The sequence below is a fragment of the Scyliorhinus canicula genome, chromosome 5, assembly GCF_902713615.1.
Source record: "Scyliorhinus canicula chromosome 5, sScyCan1.1, whole genome shotgun sequence".
Taxonomy (NCBI): domain Eukaryota; kingdom Metazoa; phylum Chordata; class Chondrichthyes; order Carcharhiniformes; family Scyliorhinidae; genus Scyliorhinus; species Scyliorhinus canicula.
This window is the reverse complement of record NC_052150.1, coordinates 60,161,949-60,177,251: the sequence shown is the minus strand read 5'-3', so window position 1 is coordinate 60,177,251 and position 15,303 is coordinate 60,161,949. Positions and strand designations below refer to the sequence as shown.

The 15,303-nt window shown below is 50.9% G+C and overlaps 1 protein-coding gene across 1 annotated transcript in view; it reads right to left on the bottom strand.

Annotated features, from left to right (window-relative positions):
- gcm2 (glial cells missing transcription factor 2) overlaps nucleotides 1–15,303 on the bottom strand; it is an 80,319-nt gene that overhangs the window by 1,961 nt on the left and 63,055 nt on the right. Inside the window, exons 3-4 of the mRNA XM_038796398.1 lie at nucleotides 10,124–10,236; nucleotides 2,064–2,189 (exon numbers count right to left, since the gene is read on the bottom strand). Of these exons, the coding sequence (XP_038652326.1) occupies nucleotides 2,064–2,189; nucleotides 10,124–10,236 (239 nt within the window). The remainder of the gene's footprint in view (nucleotides 1–2,063; nucleotides 2,190–10,123; nucleotides 10,237–15,303) is intronic.

The window sequence follows — 15,303 nt, the reverse complement described above, 5'->3', positions numbered from 1 at the left end:
AGGGAAAAAGATATCACTTTCCTGCTGGAGGAAAATAAAATGACTTGAATTTGGAATTGGTTCAATAATAGAGGAGTTAAATATTTTGGTGGAAAATCTATGGAGCATAGATTTTGCTGAAGATTTTATTTTAAGTTGCATTGTGTAAGGTTTCCATTTATGAGAGAGAGCTGCCCAGGAGGACTGTCTCCACTGGTGACTACGTGCTAGCCCAGTGACAGTGCTAATGTATAGTCCATTGCTCTGACCTGCATTTTAATCAGTTGAATAATACTCAGCACAGAGCAATTTAAATAGATGAGTAACAAACTGACTAGTCAATGTGTTACTTAGCTCTATATTTCAATGTCATGGGAGGAGGGGTTGAAGAATCTTTGTGACTCAAGGGCATCAAGAACATTTTAGCCCCCCCCCCCCCCCCCCCCCAGACCCTCTGCACAATCCCAATCATAAGTGGTGCAAAGCCCACGAAATCAGTCTCCCACAATGTCCCCTATTACCCATATTAGCATCCCCACAACACCTGCACTGTTTTTCCATCGATAAAAACCGTTTAATAAAATTGCATGCAGAAATAATTCCATAGAATATTTCCACACTGCATCTACATGATTGAAAATCATGTCTGGGATTTCCTGCTCCTGTTTATTTCAGGCGGGTTTGACTACCGGAGAGGAAAATCTCGTGAGAGGCCTATGGCAATCATTCCCTCCCCCTTTCTGTAGTGGGCTGCCTTTCCTGCCATGCAACGTTGAGTACCTCGTGACTGTACATTTGCATTATTTTGCCTCCATGCAGGAATCACCTCCACCATCCAAAAATCCACCCATGGCAGTGTGACGTGACAACAGCGAGAAGCATGATGCGCTCACCTCCAGATTCAGTGATTGCTATGGTCACCCTGCACCATTAACCAACCGGGCAAGCACATTAGTGGAGTCCTGCAATATAGTCCACAGAGGATGTCGCCTATCGTGGTTGTCTGTAACACCCTTCACTACCTGGTACTTCAACAGGGGGAAGAACTGCCTTAAGAGGAGATGGAGAGTGGCACCTTTCCTTGGAGGACATCGAGGTGGATGAGGCAGAAGAGTCCTGGAGCGAGAAGATGTTGGTCATGAGGCAATGCTGATGGCCAGATGGGGCAAACAAGCTCAGGATGTGCTCATTGCCATCTGATTCATGAAAGGTGATGATCTGAACCACTGAGGACATCCCATCATCCTCACATTCATTCCAGGCTCTCCAATCTGACCGCAGGCAGCATACATCCTCAATGATAAGGCTTGTATCATGGGAAGGGAGCGGTTGCAGGAGGATGATGATGATTTGTAATGGGGCCAACTCATAGACCAGGAGGGATTTTAGAATCTAAGGACGAGCTTGGTGATCTGTACCCTTGAGGTTCAGTGTGACTGGAGGCTGATGCTAATGGTGTGTAAAGAGCACTCATTGACTGGGTTGAGTGATGGTAGCCCTGAACACTGTGTCCCATCCCCACAACCCAAAAAAGATGTGCAGGGTAGGTGGATCGGCTTCGCTAAATTGCCCCTTAATTGGAAAAAAAGAATTAGTTACTCTAAATTTTTTAAAATCCCAATTAAATCTTTTCTCGTTCAAATACTGAGACATTATATGATAGTATTAACCGTTAGTATATCCCCACCACATGGATTTTTTTTTTTTGAAATTCTAAATTCCCTTGTCACCGGCCGTCCCGCAGCATGCCGCAAGTTAGGTGGATTGTTAGTTGTGCAAGTTCGGTGGATTGGCTATGCTAAATTTCCCTTAGTGTCCAAAAAAGGTTAGGTGGGGTTATGGGGATGGGGTGGAGGTATGGGCTTGGTAAGATGCCCTTTCCACAGATGGTGCAGGCTCGATGGGCCAAATGGCTTCCTTCGGCACTATAAGTTCTATGATTCTATGATCAGTTATTCATCTCAAACATCAATGTTTAAAGGTCAGGGTGTTTTGGCAGATGGTAATGCACTAAGCAATTAGTGGAATATCTCAACTTGTTGCAACATTCTTAGCAAAATCTGAAACAATGACGTGTTCCCTACCTCTGATTCCATTTGCCTCTTTTTATGTACAAAGTGTGGGGAGGACATTCGTCTCTTAACAGCACTTCTTCTTGCTTCTGTTTCTGATTTACTTTCTGGTCTTGGATGATCATGTACACCTTTGGCCTGTGTATTTAATATGTTAATGTTGATCAGTATGGATTTTACATAGCCCTGACCAACAGTATCAAAACCAATCATGTTATTTTACATTAAAGAGAAACAACTTCTGTTTATAAAATATCATCATGCTGACCCATACATAGTTCATTGTTTCACATGATTGCACGTGGAGAATATGTAAATAATGACATCATTCAAATAATTATATCATTATTCATTCAATAAAATAAGAATGAAGTGTAACAATGAAATATCATGGGGCTGGATTCACCGCCCCGCCGTGCTACATTTGTATCTCACCCCACCGGTGGGCTGCTCCGTTTCGTCGGCTGGTCAATGGGATTTCCCATTGTGGGGCAGCCCCATGCCATTGGGAAACCCCCGGGCTGATGGCAAAACAGAACATCCCGACGGCTGAGAATCCAGCCCCATATCAATCAACCCAATTCAAACCAATTTTAATGTATGAAACCCAGCTTTAGGAGGTAAAGTTTTCCAATGCATGCTGCTTGTATGTATAGGAAACCATGGGTGGAATTCTCTGGTAATGGGTCTATGTCCCCACGCCCGCGAGAAAATGGGCGCAAATCACTCTGGACTTTCCTGGAGAAAATCCAGAGTGATTCTCCATTTTGCAGGGGGCTAGCAGGGCCCCGAAGTGCTCCTCACAGCTCCGGCTGCCGATACGGGGCCTTGCACTTCTGGCCGCACATGGCGGACCCACACAGAGGGCCGGCCCCAACAATATAGGCCCCCCCCCCAAGATTGCGCGCGCCTGCCGATCGATGGCCCCCGATCGTGAGCCTGGCCGTCCTGGAGGCCCCTCCCGATGATGGATCCCCCCGCCCCCCCACTAGGACAACCACAGACTGAGTCTGCAGCCGCCACTCCGAGCTCCCGCCGGGTGGAACTATGAGTGAACCATGCAGGCGGGAACTCAGCTAGTTGTCGGCAGAGAATAGCCGCGGGGGCCTCTTTCAATGGCCCCCGGCTGGCGCCGCCTCAACTGCGCGTGCGCGATTGGCGCCGATTCTCCGGTGCCCAGAGAATCACGGGAGTGGCGTTGAACCTGATCACGGGTCTGATGCCCATTCTCTGCCCCCGCGCTGAGCGCGATTGCGGTGCAGAGGCTTGGTGAATCCCGGCCATGATGCCTGTCATTTTTTTTCAGCAATTTAAAAAAAAACATGTTAAGTGTGTCAGTGATTACTTCTATGGAGATGGAGCAGGGAATGGGACTCTAAGTCTGGTATGGTCTTGATGGACCAAATGGTCTCCTTCTGTAGAATAATGACTCTATGGACCAAATTTTGTTGGGGCAGTGGCAGGTCTAACAGCAGATCAGAAAGCCAGGGGCAACTCCACCTTAGCCTTTTCCCAAAGCCTCACTGAATACTGTGGCAATCAGACAAAGTTCCTCAGACAGCACCTTCCAAACCCATGACCACTCCTCGAAGAACAAGAGCAGCAGATACCTGGGAGTCCCACCTCCTGGAGGTTCTCCTCCACATCACTCTGACTTGGAAATATGTCACTTTTCCTTCACTGTTGCTGGGACAAAATCCTGGAACTCCCACCCTAACAGCACAGTGGGTGTACCTCCAGATCAGGTACTGCAGCGGTTCAAGAAGGCAACGAACCACCACTTTCTGAAGGGCAACTAGGGATGGGCAATAAATGCTGGCCTAACCAGCGACGCTCACATCCTGTAAATGGATTTTTTAAAAACTGGCATCAAGGCTCCTTTTGGAGGATGATATTCTGCTTCCCAGTGCTGCTGGTCAATTGGACGGATGGCTGTACTTCAGTTGCAGCCATGGCCACTGATGGAACTGCACCTAGCCCAGAACATCATCATGGGCTTTCCCTGACACCAAGGTTGGGGTCATCAAGGCTAGTCAGGCACAACCCAATGAGAGGAGAAATGTAGTTGGTGAAGGCAGGGGTGGCCATTTCATGGGTTAGCCTTTGTTGCTAGGGTTACCTTCTGTGGTCCAGTATAGTAGAATGCCAACAGCAGTGGAACATCCCCAAAGCTATCTTTCAAAGTTCATTTAAGGGCTGCAACTGGCCTCTGACAGGAAAGCCATCCTCCAATTTCCCTGGTATTTTAATCATTTCTATTTGTATCAGTTCAATGTCCACTATGTCTTCCAGACATGTTGATTGCTTTGTTATAATTTATATATATGGGCCAGGAGTCTCCAATCCCGCGACCAAGTTCAGAAGCCAGTGTGAAAAGCCACGCGAGCCACTCCAGCGTCAACGAACCTCAAGTGTGAGGTATTCATCCCTTCCTAGGGGGATAGTAGGGCGCTGGAGTGGTGTCCGCTGCTTCGGGGCCCGAAAACTGGTGCGCCACGGCTGGCGTGTGTCTGCGCATACGCGCCACGGCCAGCGTGAGTCCGCTCATGCGCGTGGGTTCTCTTCTCCGCGCCAGCCCTGGGCAACATGGCGGAGCCCTACAGGGGCCCGGCGCAGAGGAACATAGGACCCCACCAAACTAGCCCGCCCGCCGATCAGTAGGCCCCAATCGCGGGCCAGGCCACTGTGGAGGCCACCCCCAGGGTCGGATCCCCCCACCAAGACGGCCCCCGCAGGTAGGACCATACGTAACCCCCGCCGGGGGACTCGGCCGAATATGGCAGGCACTCGGCCCGTCGAGGCCCGGAGAATCATCGGGGGGGGCGCTTTCAACAGCCACCATCGGCATGGCGGCGATCCAGCGGGTGCCCGAGAATCAGCAGCGGAGAATCGCCAGCCTGCATCGAAGCGGCGATGCACGATTCTCGCGCCACCCCCCCTGCGATTCTCTGACCTGGCTCGCCTGGTGGGAGAATCCCGGCCATGTTGTTTGTCTTTAGATCTCTTACACAATTTAGAAATGTATTCTATGAGAGTAGGCAAATATCTCTATCAGTGTGAACACATTTTGTAAATCTTAACCATCTGTCAGCGATCCCTAAATAGATTTGAAAAAGTGGCATTGCCATCTACTTGATAATGTAGAAAATTGCTCAGCTGTGTCCTCTCGACAAAAAAGCAGGACAACCAAACAAAAAAGAATAAAGAAGAATACAGCACCGGCACAGGCCCTTCAGCCCTCCTAGCCTGCGCCTACCATGCTGCAAGTCAACCTAAAACCATCTACACTTCCGGGGTCCGTATCCCTCTATTCCCATCCTGTTCATGAATTTAAACGTCACTATTGACCCTGCTTCCACCAATTCCTCTGGCAGCAAGTTCCAGGCACCCACTATCCTCTGTGTAAAAAACCTCCATCACACATCTCCTTTAAACTTTGCCCCTCGCATCTTAAACCTGTGTCCCCCACTCTTCCATCTTGGGAAAAAGCATCTGACTATTTACTCTGTAAATGTCCCTCAGAATTTTGTAGACTTCTACCAGGTCATCCTTCAACCTCCATCATTCCAGTGAGAATAAACCGAGTTTATCCAACCTGTCCTCAGAGCTAATGCCCTTCATACCAGGCAATATCTGGTAAACCTCTTCTGTACCCTCTCCAAAGCCTCCACATGCTTCTGGTAGTCTGGTGACCAGAATTGAACACTATCGGTTGGATTCTCTGCAGCCCCATGCCAAAATCGTGGGCGGCGCCGGGGTGGAGAATCAAGTTTCACGCCGTAATCAGGCCTGGTGCCTGTTCGGTGATTCCCCGGGCACTGAAGATCAGCGTTGCCTCGGAGTACGCCACACCGCTGGGGGTCATTGCCAGAAGCCTGCCCACCAATCCTCTGCTCCCAACCAGCCAAGTTCCCAACAGTGTGAAACTAACCACCTATTGCTGATTGTGATGCTGGCATGGTGGCTGCGGATTCAGTCCGCAGCTGCCCTGGTCGGGTACGGGTGAATCAGAGACCAAGAGGGGCCTAATAGGCAGCTGGCGATTAAATGTGCGGGGTTTGATGCTCAGGCACGCGGCCGATCAGGGGGTTTATCTTTTTTGTCTGGCTCCGCAGTCCAAGTCCGCCATGGAGCACGGTGGGCTGCTGGAGGTCACCGCCATGCGCATGCTGCTAGATTCACTCCGGGTCCCTGCTAGCCCCCCGTAGGGCTATCGATTCATCTAACTTTTTTCACGGAATTTCAGGAGTAAAACTCCACCATTTTTACCACCGGCGTGGGGACGTAGTCTCATTTTCAGAGAATCCAGCCCTATATTCCGTGTGGCCTAACTAAGGCTCTATACAGCTGCAGCATGACTTGCAAATGTTAATACTCAACGCCCCGACTGATGAAGGCAAGCATGCCTCATGCCTTCTTGACTACCTTATCCACCTGCGTTGCCACTTTCAGTGATCTGTGTACCTGTACACCCAGATCCCTCTGCCTGTCAATACTATTAAGATCTCTGCCATATACTGTGTATTTCCCATTAGACCTTCCAAAATGCATCAATTCACATTTGTCCGGATTAAACTCCATCTGCCATCTCTCCGCTCAAGTCTCCAACCAATCTATGTATTGCTGTATCCTGTGACAGTCCTTATCGCTATCTGCAATTCCACCAACCCTTATAGATAACCAACCCATCAGCTAACATCAGCAAAGTAAAATTGTGGAGGGCGTTGCCAACAGTGCTGTCATAAACTCATATCACACACTTACTACCACCTCTGTCTTGAATTATCTGAAACTTTGATGTTTGAACTCACACTGACACCCATCCACTTATTGCATCTGTACTAGCTGCTCACTGGGCAACATCGGTTCTTAGTTACAAATGCTTCAATTTGAAAATTCCCACCTTGGTTTTGAAATTCTGCCGTGGCCTCACCCACACTCTCCAGCACCCACCCTCTACCCCACGCTATATCTGTAATTCCCTCCAACTCCTTCAAGATATCTCCCCTCTAATGCTGGCCTCTGGAGCATCTCCAATTTTAATCATTCCAACATTGGTGGCCATGCCTTCAGCTGGCAAGGACATAAGCTCTGAAATTCCCTCTTTAAACTTCCCTAACTTTTAATCTCTCTTTCCTCCTCTAAGATGCTCCTACAAAACTACCTCTTTGACCAGCTTTTGGTCATCACACTCTTGTGAAGCACTTTAGGAGGTTTGATTATGATAAAGTTAGGTCATTTCGACATTCTGAATTCTCCCTCTGTGTACCCGAACAGGCACCGGAGTGTGGCGACTCGGGTCTTTTCACCGTAACTTCATTGCAGTGTTTATGTAAGCCTATGTGTGACAATAAAGATTATTATTAAGGTGCTATACAAATACAAGTTTTTGTTGTCCAAACATGCAGACAAGAGATGAAATCCAGAGATGAATTGGGGTTGGGGTTGAACCCCAGGAATTGGGGTTGGCAGGCTTGTGGAAGCAGGAATCCCAAAGGTAATCTATAATTTTTAAATCTCCCGTCTGCATCAGGACTGCATCAATTGGAGGCATGAAAATCCAGGCCTAGGTTTTATTTGATATCAGTTACATAACTTTAATTTTTAATAGAAAGGCAGCTATCTGTAATCAAGATGGCTACTTTCTAGGAAGATGAACCCAGGGTTCAGATTTTCTCCACTGTCATGAATCCATTCCATGCAAGAATTGTGGGCGAGATTCTCCCAAAACGGGAGAAATCGTAAAGCTGCCGTAAAACCCGGGCGGGTTTTACGGCAGCGCGCCCCTTCCCGACGGGGGACCGATTCTGGTCCCCGGTCGGGGCTAGCAGCCCGACGCCGTAGGCTCCGGCAAGACGGGCTTAATGAAAATCGTTAAGCCCGCTTACCGGATTTAGCGCCGGCTGACGCGTCATATGACGTCAGCCGCGCATGCGCAGTTTGGAAGACTCCAACCCGCGCATGCGCGGGTGACGTCATCGCGTTTTTGCGCGAAACCCGCGCATGCGCGGGCCGGGTTGCCCCTCAGCCGCCCCGCGAATGGATACTGCGGGGCGGCGGAAGGACAAGTAGTGCGCGGGCATCGGGCCCGCTGCCCGCGATCGTGCCATGGTTATAAAAAGCGAGTTTGTGACGCCGTTTTTACGAACGGCAAGACCAGGTGTGTTTGCCGTTCGTGAAAACGGCGGAAAGGGCTGGGACTTCGGCCCATCTAACAGCTGAGAATCGCTGCCGGCCGTAAAAAAACGGCGGCAGCGATTCGGGTCGGGACTTCGGCGGGGGGGCGGGAGAATAGCGGGAGGGCGGCAAAAATGTCGGGAAGGCCCTCCCGCTATTCTCCCACCCGTCGTGGGGGGCGGAGAATTTCGCCCTGTAATTCTCACAGTTGGATTATTAACATTTCTTGGACTGTATAAATTGCAATCTGGTTACTCTGGAAGTGACTCAGAAACATTGACACTAATTGTTTAATTTGTCACAAAAATGTCAACAGCACATTCATTTCCAGCTACAAATTTCTTGATAGCTTGGGCATGATCTAGAATAGATAATCATTTCTTTGAACCATTAGACTTGTTTGAATATACACATTCACCCAGCACCTGGGAGTCACCGACTGCACCGGTGATCATTTCCTGGGCACTGATTCGTACTGGGCCCACAAGGGGTGGCCACTCTGGGCAGCACGGTAGCACAGTGGCTTCACAGCGCCAAGATCCCAGGTTTGATTCCCCGCTGGGTTACTGTCTGTGCGGAGTCTGCATGGATTTCCTCCGGGTGTTCCGGTTTCCTCCCACAGTCCAAAGACGTGCAGGTTAGGTAGATTGGCCATGATAAATTGCCCTTAGTGTCCAAAAAGGTCAGGAGGCGTATTGGGTTATGGGGTGGAAGTGAGGGCTTAAGTGGGCTGGTGCAATCTCGATGGGCCGAATGGCCTCCTTCTGCACTGTATGTTCTATGTTTGAGGCCGTTAAAGCCCCCACGAGTGGTCGGGGACAGGGCAGGGCAATTACCTGGTACGCCACGTGGCACCCTGGCAGTGCCAACCTGACGCTCCAGGTGCCTAGTTGACACTACCTGGGGCAGTGAACAGGTACCTGGCTAGCTGTGTCAGAGTGCCCAAGTGCCAGAAATGGCCAGCAGAGCAGGAAGAGGATGAATGATCTGCTGTGAGTGCCAGACTAAGTGCATGTACATTGCACCTTACTGCAAACAAACACTCACAAGGCATCAGGCAGTCTAAGTATGTGGGTGCACAGGGATGTCCAATAGGAACTTGGGTTGCCACACTTCCCAGCAGTTGGGATTTCATACTCGCATGTGACTATCTGCACCTGAAGAACACCAATCTTATTTACTGTGCATTATCTGTTTACATGCATTCACTAGAAACCTAACTGTGACCTTACTGCATTCACTCTTAGTTTGGATCCCCTCCTAACACCATACTCTTTCATCCTGTAGTGCTATCTGACTCTCCCAATCTTTGTTAACATGGTTTCTCCTTTCTAGTGTTCCATTCTGGTTCTCAGCTCTTTGCCAAGTTAGTTTAAACTCTCCCCGATGGCATTGGCAAATAACCTTGTGATGCTATTGGTCCTAGATATGTTGAGGTGTAACCTGCCAAACCTGTGTACTCCCCTTCCCCTCAGAGCCAGTCTCAATTTTCCAGGAATCTAAAGCATCATCTCTCTAGCCACACATTCATCTGCTATCCTTCTATTTCTATAGCCACTCATTACAAAACGATGTAAAGAAAATAATATAGAGGGAAAGAAAGGTAGGATTGAGAGAGAGAAAACAGAGAAAGAGAAAGTTAAAAAAAAACATTATTGAAAATCTTGAATACATTGGGAAGGAATGAAGTCCACACTTTCTGCATTTAACCATACACATACAGATTTGTTGTCAAATTTACTTCATAATAATATTATTATTCTCAATGCAAACTCTGGGCAAAGTGTCGCACAGAGGGCAGATTGAGGAATATGGTAGAGTGTCATTAAAAAGCTTAAATAATATGTTGAGCATTGTTATTTAATTGAACACCTTTGTGTCTAAATATAACCTACCTGGAAAAATATAGCTTTGGTATCAAGCCTCCAAAAGTTTGTGACAGGATAGCCACTGTGACCTCGACAGGATATCAGTTCCAATGCTGAGTTACAGTTTGGACACACTCTTTCTGCAAAACATAAATCCATAAATCTATCAATTTATAACACAGGAATAGGAAACAAGACGGGCCCAATTCCTACTTCAGTGTTTTAAAAAGAATTTCACAGCTCCCAGTTGAGAGCCTCGCCCACAGGCAGCATCTTTCAAAGATTCAAACTTGTGGCTTGGCACTCTTACTGGGAGTGGCTTTTCAATAGAGGCTCGATTTCCAAGATTGCCCAACTACTTTCCACAAAATGGAATTAAAAGATAAATCAGTTCATGTGCACTCTTTAGTGATTCCACTTCTGCATCAAAGTAAAGTTATAATTACTTCAAATATGGCATTAATATTCAAATACAGCATGTTACATAGCACATCAAATGTCAGCCGTTTTTATTGGTAGCTCTGCCCCTGAGTCAGAAAGTTGTGGGCTCAAGTTCCACTCCCAGGCTGGAGCACACAATGTCTTCAAGATGAGACCTTAAACCAAGTGTAGGGGGGAAGTTAAAAAGAAAATTAGGAAAGCCAAGAGTGTAGACTAAGGAAAACCCAAAGGCTTTTTTCAGATAGGCAAATTACCTCGATGAGGAAACCAAATGTAACAATTCCAAGTTTGCTGACGACACAAAACTGGCCTGAATTGTGATTTGTGAGGAGGATGCAAGGAGGCTTCAAGGTGATTTAGACAAGTTGAGTGAGTGGGTAAACACGTGGAAAATACAGCACAACATAGCTTTTTTTTTAAAATAATTTTTATTGAAAGAGTTTTTCCATACAAACATTTACCCCTACTAATTTTTAAATCATTTACAACACGATCCCTCTAGGCAAATATCCCTCCCTCGCCCGCCCTCTCGTGCGCACCAGTCCTCCCCCCCCCCCAAGCAACAACTTAACAAACAAGGCAGCCTACAGTTTCAGACATGAGCAGCGAGCAGACTTGCCCGCGTTACAGTCGTGCATGTCCCCCCACGACCATTGCTGCCCCCCCCTCCCCCTCCCCTCCCCCCCCCTCCCCCTCCCCTCCCCCCCTCCCCCTCCCCTCCCCCCCTCCCCCCCTCCCCCTCCCATCCCCCTCCCCTCCCCCCCCTCCCCCTCCCCTCCCCCCCCTCCCCCTCCCCTCCCCCCCTCCCCCTCTCCCCCTCCCCTCCCCCTCCCCTCCCCCCCCCCCCCCCCCCCCGGGTTGCTGCTGCCACGACCCCGAACGTCTATCTCTGATCTAAAAAGTCAAGGAAAGGTTGCCACCGCCTGGAGAATCCCTGTACCGACCCTCTCAGGGCAAATTTGATCCTTTCCAGCTGAATATAGCTAGCCATATCGTTAATCCAAGTTTCAACGCTTGGAGGCCTCGCGTCCTTCCATTGAATTAATATCCTTCGTCGAGCCACTAGGGACGCAAAGGCCAGTATTCCGGCCTCCCTAGCCTCCTGTACCCCCGGTTCTACCCCGACCCCAAAGATCGCAAGCCCCCATCCTGGTTTGACCCTGGACCCCACCACCTTCGACACCGTCCTTGCCACCCCCTTCCAGAACCCTTCCAGCACCGGACATGCCCAGAACATATGCACATGGTTCGCTGGGCTTCCCAGACATCTGACACACCTGTCCTCACCCCCAAAGAACCGGCTCATCCTTGTCCCCGTCATGTGAGCTCTATGCAGCACCTTAAATTGAATGAGGCTCAGCCTCGCACACGAGGAGGAAGAATTGACCTTCTCCAGTGCATCCGCCCACGTCCCGTCTTCTATCTGCTCTCCCAGCTCCCCTTCCCACTTGGCTTTCAGCTCCTCCCCTGATGCTTCTTCCGCCTCCTGCATTATCTTGTAGATGTCTGATATCTTCCCCCCTCCGACCCAGACCCCCGAGAGCACCCTATCACTCGCCCCCTTACTGGGGAGCAGGGGGAACCCCTCCACCTGCCGCCTAGCAAATGCCTTCACTTGTAAATATCTGAACATGTTTCCCGGGGGGAGCTCAAACTTCTCCTCCAGCCCTCCCAGGCTCGCAAACCTCCCCTCTATAAACAGGTCCTTCAGCTGCCGTATGCCCACCCTGTACCAGCTCTGAAATCCCCCGTCGATGTTCCCCGGGATGAATCTATGGTTCCCTCTTATTGGCGCCGCCAACAGACCTCCCATTTCCCCCCTGTGCCGCCTCCATTGCCCCCATATCTTGAGGGTGGCCGCCACCACCGGGCTCGTGGTGTACCTCGTGGGGGGGAGCGGCCATGGTGCCGTTACTAGGGCCCCCAGGCTTGTGTTGCCACAGGACGCCCTCTCCATTCGTTTCCAAGCTGCCCCCTCCCCTTCCATCATCCACTTGCGCACCATTGACACATTTGCCGCCCAGTAATACCCCGAGAGATTGGGTAGTGCCAGCCCTCCACTGTCCCTACTCCGCTCCAAAAAGACCCTCCTCACCCTTGGGGTGCCATGCGCCCACACGTAGCTCATGATGCTACTCGTCACCTTTTTGAAGAAGGCCCTAGGGAGGAAGATGGGCAAGCACTGAAATAAAAACAGGAACCTTGGGAGGACCGTCATTTTGATTGACTGCACCCTCCCCGCCAGCGACAGCGGTACCATGTCCCACCTCTTAAATTCCTCCTCCATCTGTTCCACCAGCCTGGAAAAGTTCAACTTGTGGAGGGTCCCCCAGTTCCTTGCCACCTGCACCCCTAAGTACCTAAAGCTCTTTCCTGCTCGCTTGAAGGGGAGTCTCCCAATACCCTCTCCCTGGTCCCCCGGGTGTATCACAAAAACCTCGCTTTTGCCCAAATTTAGTTTGTACCCCGAAAAGTCCCCAAACTCTGCTAATAGTTCCATTATCTCCGGCATTCCCCCTTCTGGGTCTGCCACGTACAGCAGTAGATCATCCGCATACAGTGATACTCGATGTTCCTCCCCTCCCCTAGTCAGTCCTCTCCACCCCCCTGAACCCCTCAGTGCCATCGCCAACGGTTCAATCGCCAGTGCGAAAAGTAGGGGGGATAGGGGACATCCCTGCCTGGTCCCTCGGTGGAGCCCGAAATACTCCGACCTCCTCCCGTTTGTCACTACACTCGCCGTCGGGGCCGAGTAGAGCAACTTCACCCACTTAATAAACCCTTCCCCAAACCCAAACCGTTCCAACGTCTCCCACAGGTACTCCCACTCCACCCTATCGAATGCCTTCTCCGCGTCCAGCGCTACCACTATCTCAGCCTCCCCCTCCACTGCCGGCATCATAATTACATTCAGCAATCTCCGCACGTTCGTGTTGAGCTGCCGCCCCTTCACGAACCCCGTCTGGTCCTCATGGATTACCCCTGGCACACAATCCTCTATTCTAGCTGCCAGGATCTTTGCCAGCAACTTGGCATCCACGTTCAGAAGCGAGATAGGCCTATAGGACCCGCACTGCACGGGGTCTTTATCCCGCTTCAATATCAGGGAGATCAGAGCCTGCGACATTGTCGGGGGCAGAACCCCCCCCTCTCGCGCCTCATTAAAGGCTCGTACCAGTACCGGTCCCACCAAGTCCACATTTTTCTTGTAGAATTCCACCGGGAACCCATCTGGCCCCGGCGCCTTCCCCGCTTGCATCTGACCTATTCCCTTGACTAGCTCCTCTAGCCCTATTGGCGCCCCCAGCCCTTCTACCAGCCCCTCCTGGACCCTTGGGAACCTCAATTTGTTTAGGAAGTCCTCCATTCCCCCTCTCCTCGTCGGCGGCTCAGACCGATACAACTCCTTGTAAAAATCCCTGAAGACCCCATTCACTTCTTGCCCCTTCTGCACTACCTTCCCGCCCCTCTCCTTCACTCCCCCAATCTCCCTAGCCGCATCTCGTTTGCGAAGCTGGTGTGCCAGCATTCTGCTCGCCTTTTCCCCATACTCATAGACCGCGCCCTGTGCCCTTCTCCACTGCGTCTCTGCCTTCCTGGTGGTCAGCAGGTCGAACTTGACCTGCAGGCTGCGCCGTTCTCCCAGCAGCCCCTCCTCTGGTGCCTCCGCATATCTCCTATCCACTTCCAATAGCTCCCCCACCAGCCTCTCCCTCTCCTGCCTCTCCTTTCTTTCTGTGTGTGCCCTTATGGAGATCAGCTCTCCCCTGATCACTGCCTTCAGGGCCTCCCAGACCATCCCCACCTGCACCTCACCCGTGTCATTCAAGTCCAGATAGCTCTCAATGCACTTCCGGACCCTTTTACACACCTCGTCGTCCGCTAACAGCCCCACATCCAGCCGCCACAGCGGGCGCTGGTCCCGCGCCTCCCCCATTTCCACATCCACCCAATGTGGTGCATGATCAGAGATCGCAATGGCCGAGTACTCAGCTTCCCGTACCCTCGGGATCAGCCCCCTGCTCAACACGAAGAAATCGATTCTGGAGTACACTCTATGGACGTGGGAGAAAAAGGAATACTCCCTCGCCCTCGGCCTACCAAACCTCCATGGGTCTACTCCTCCCATCTGCTCCATGTACCCCCTCAGCACTTCTGCCGCTGCCGGCCTCCTATTGGTCCTTGAGCTCGATCTGTCTAGCCCGGGGTCCAGCACTGTGTTAAAGTCACCCCCCATGATCAAGCCCCCTGCCTCCAGTCCCGGAATGAGGCCCAATAGGCGCCTCATAAAACCCGCGTCATCCCAGTTCGGGGCATATACGTTGACCATCACCACTTTCTCCCCCTGCAGCTTACCCTTCACCATCACATACCTACCCTCCTTATCCGCCACCACCTCCTCCGCCACGAACGACACCCTCTTTCCCACCGGAATCGCCACCCCCCCGGTTCTTTGCGTCCAATCCAGAGTGGAACACCTGTCCCACCCACCCCCTTCTCAGGCGAACCTGGTCCACTAACCTTCAAATGGGTCTCCTGTAACATTGCTACATCAACCTTCAGTCCCTTCAGGTGTGAGAATACCCTTGATCTCTTGACCGGCCCATTCAGCCCCCCTCACGTTCCAAGTGATCAGCCGGGTCCGCGGGACGACCCGCCCCCTTCCCCTGCCGATTAGCCATGTCCTGTTCCCTGCTCGCCCCGGGTCGACCCTCCCCTTCTGACCCGCTCCCCATGGCGATGGCCCCTCCCCCCACCTCTCCAGT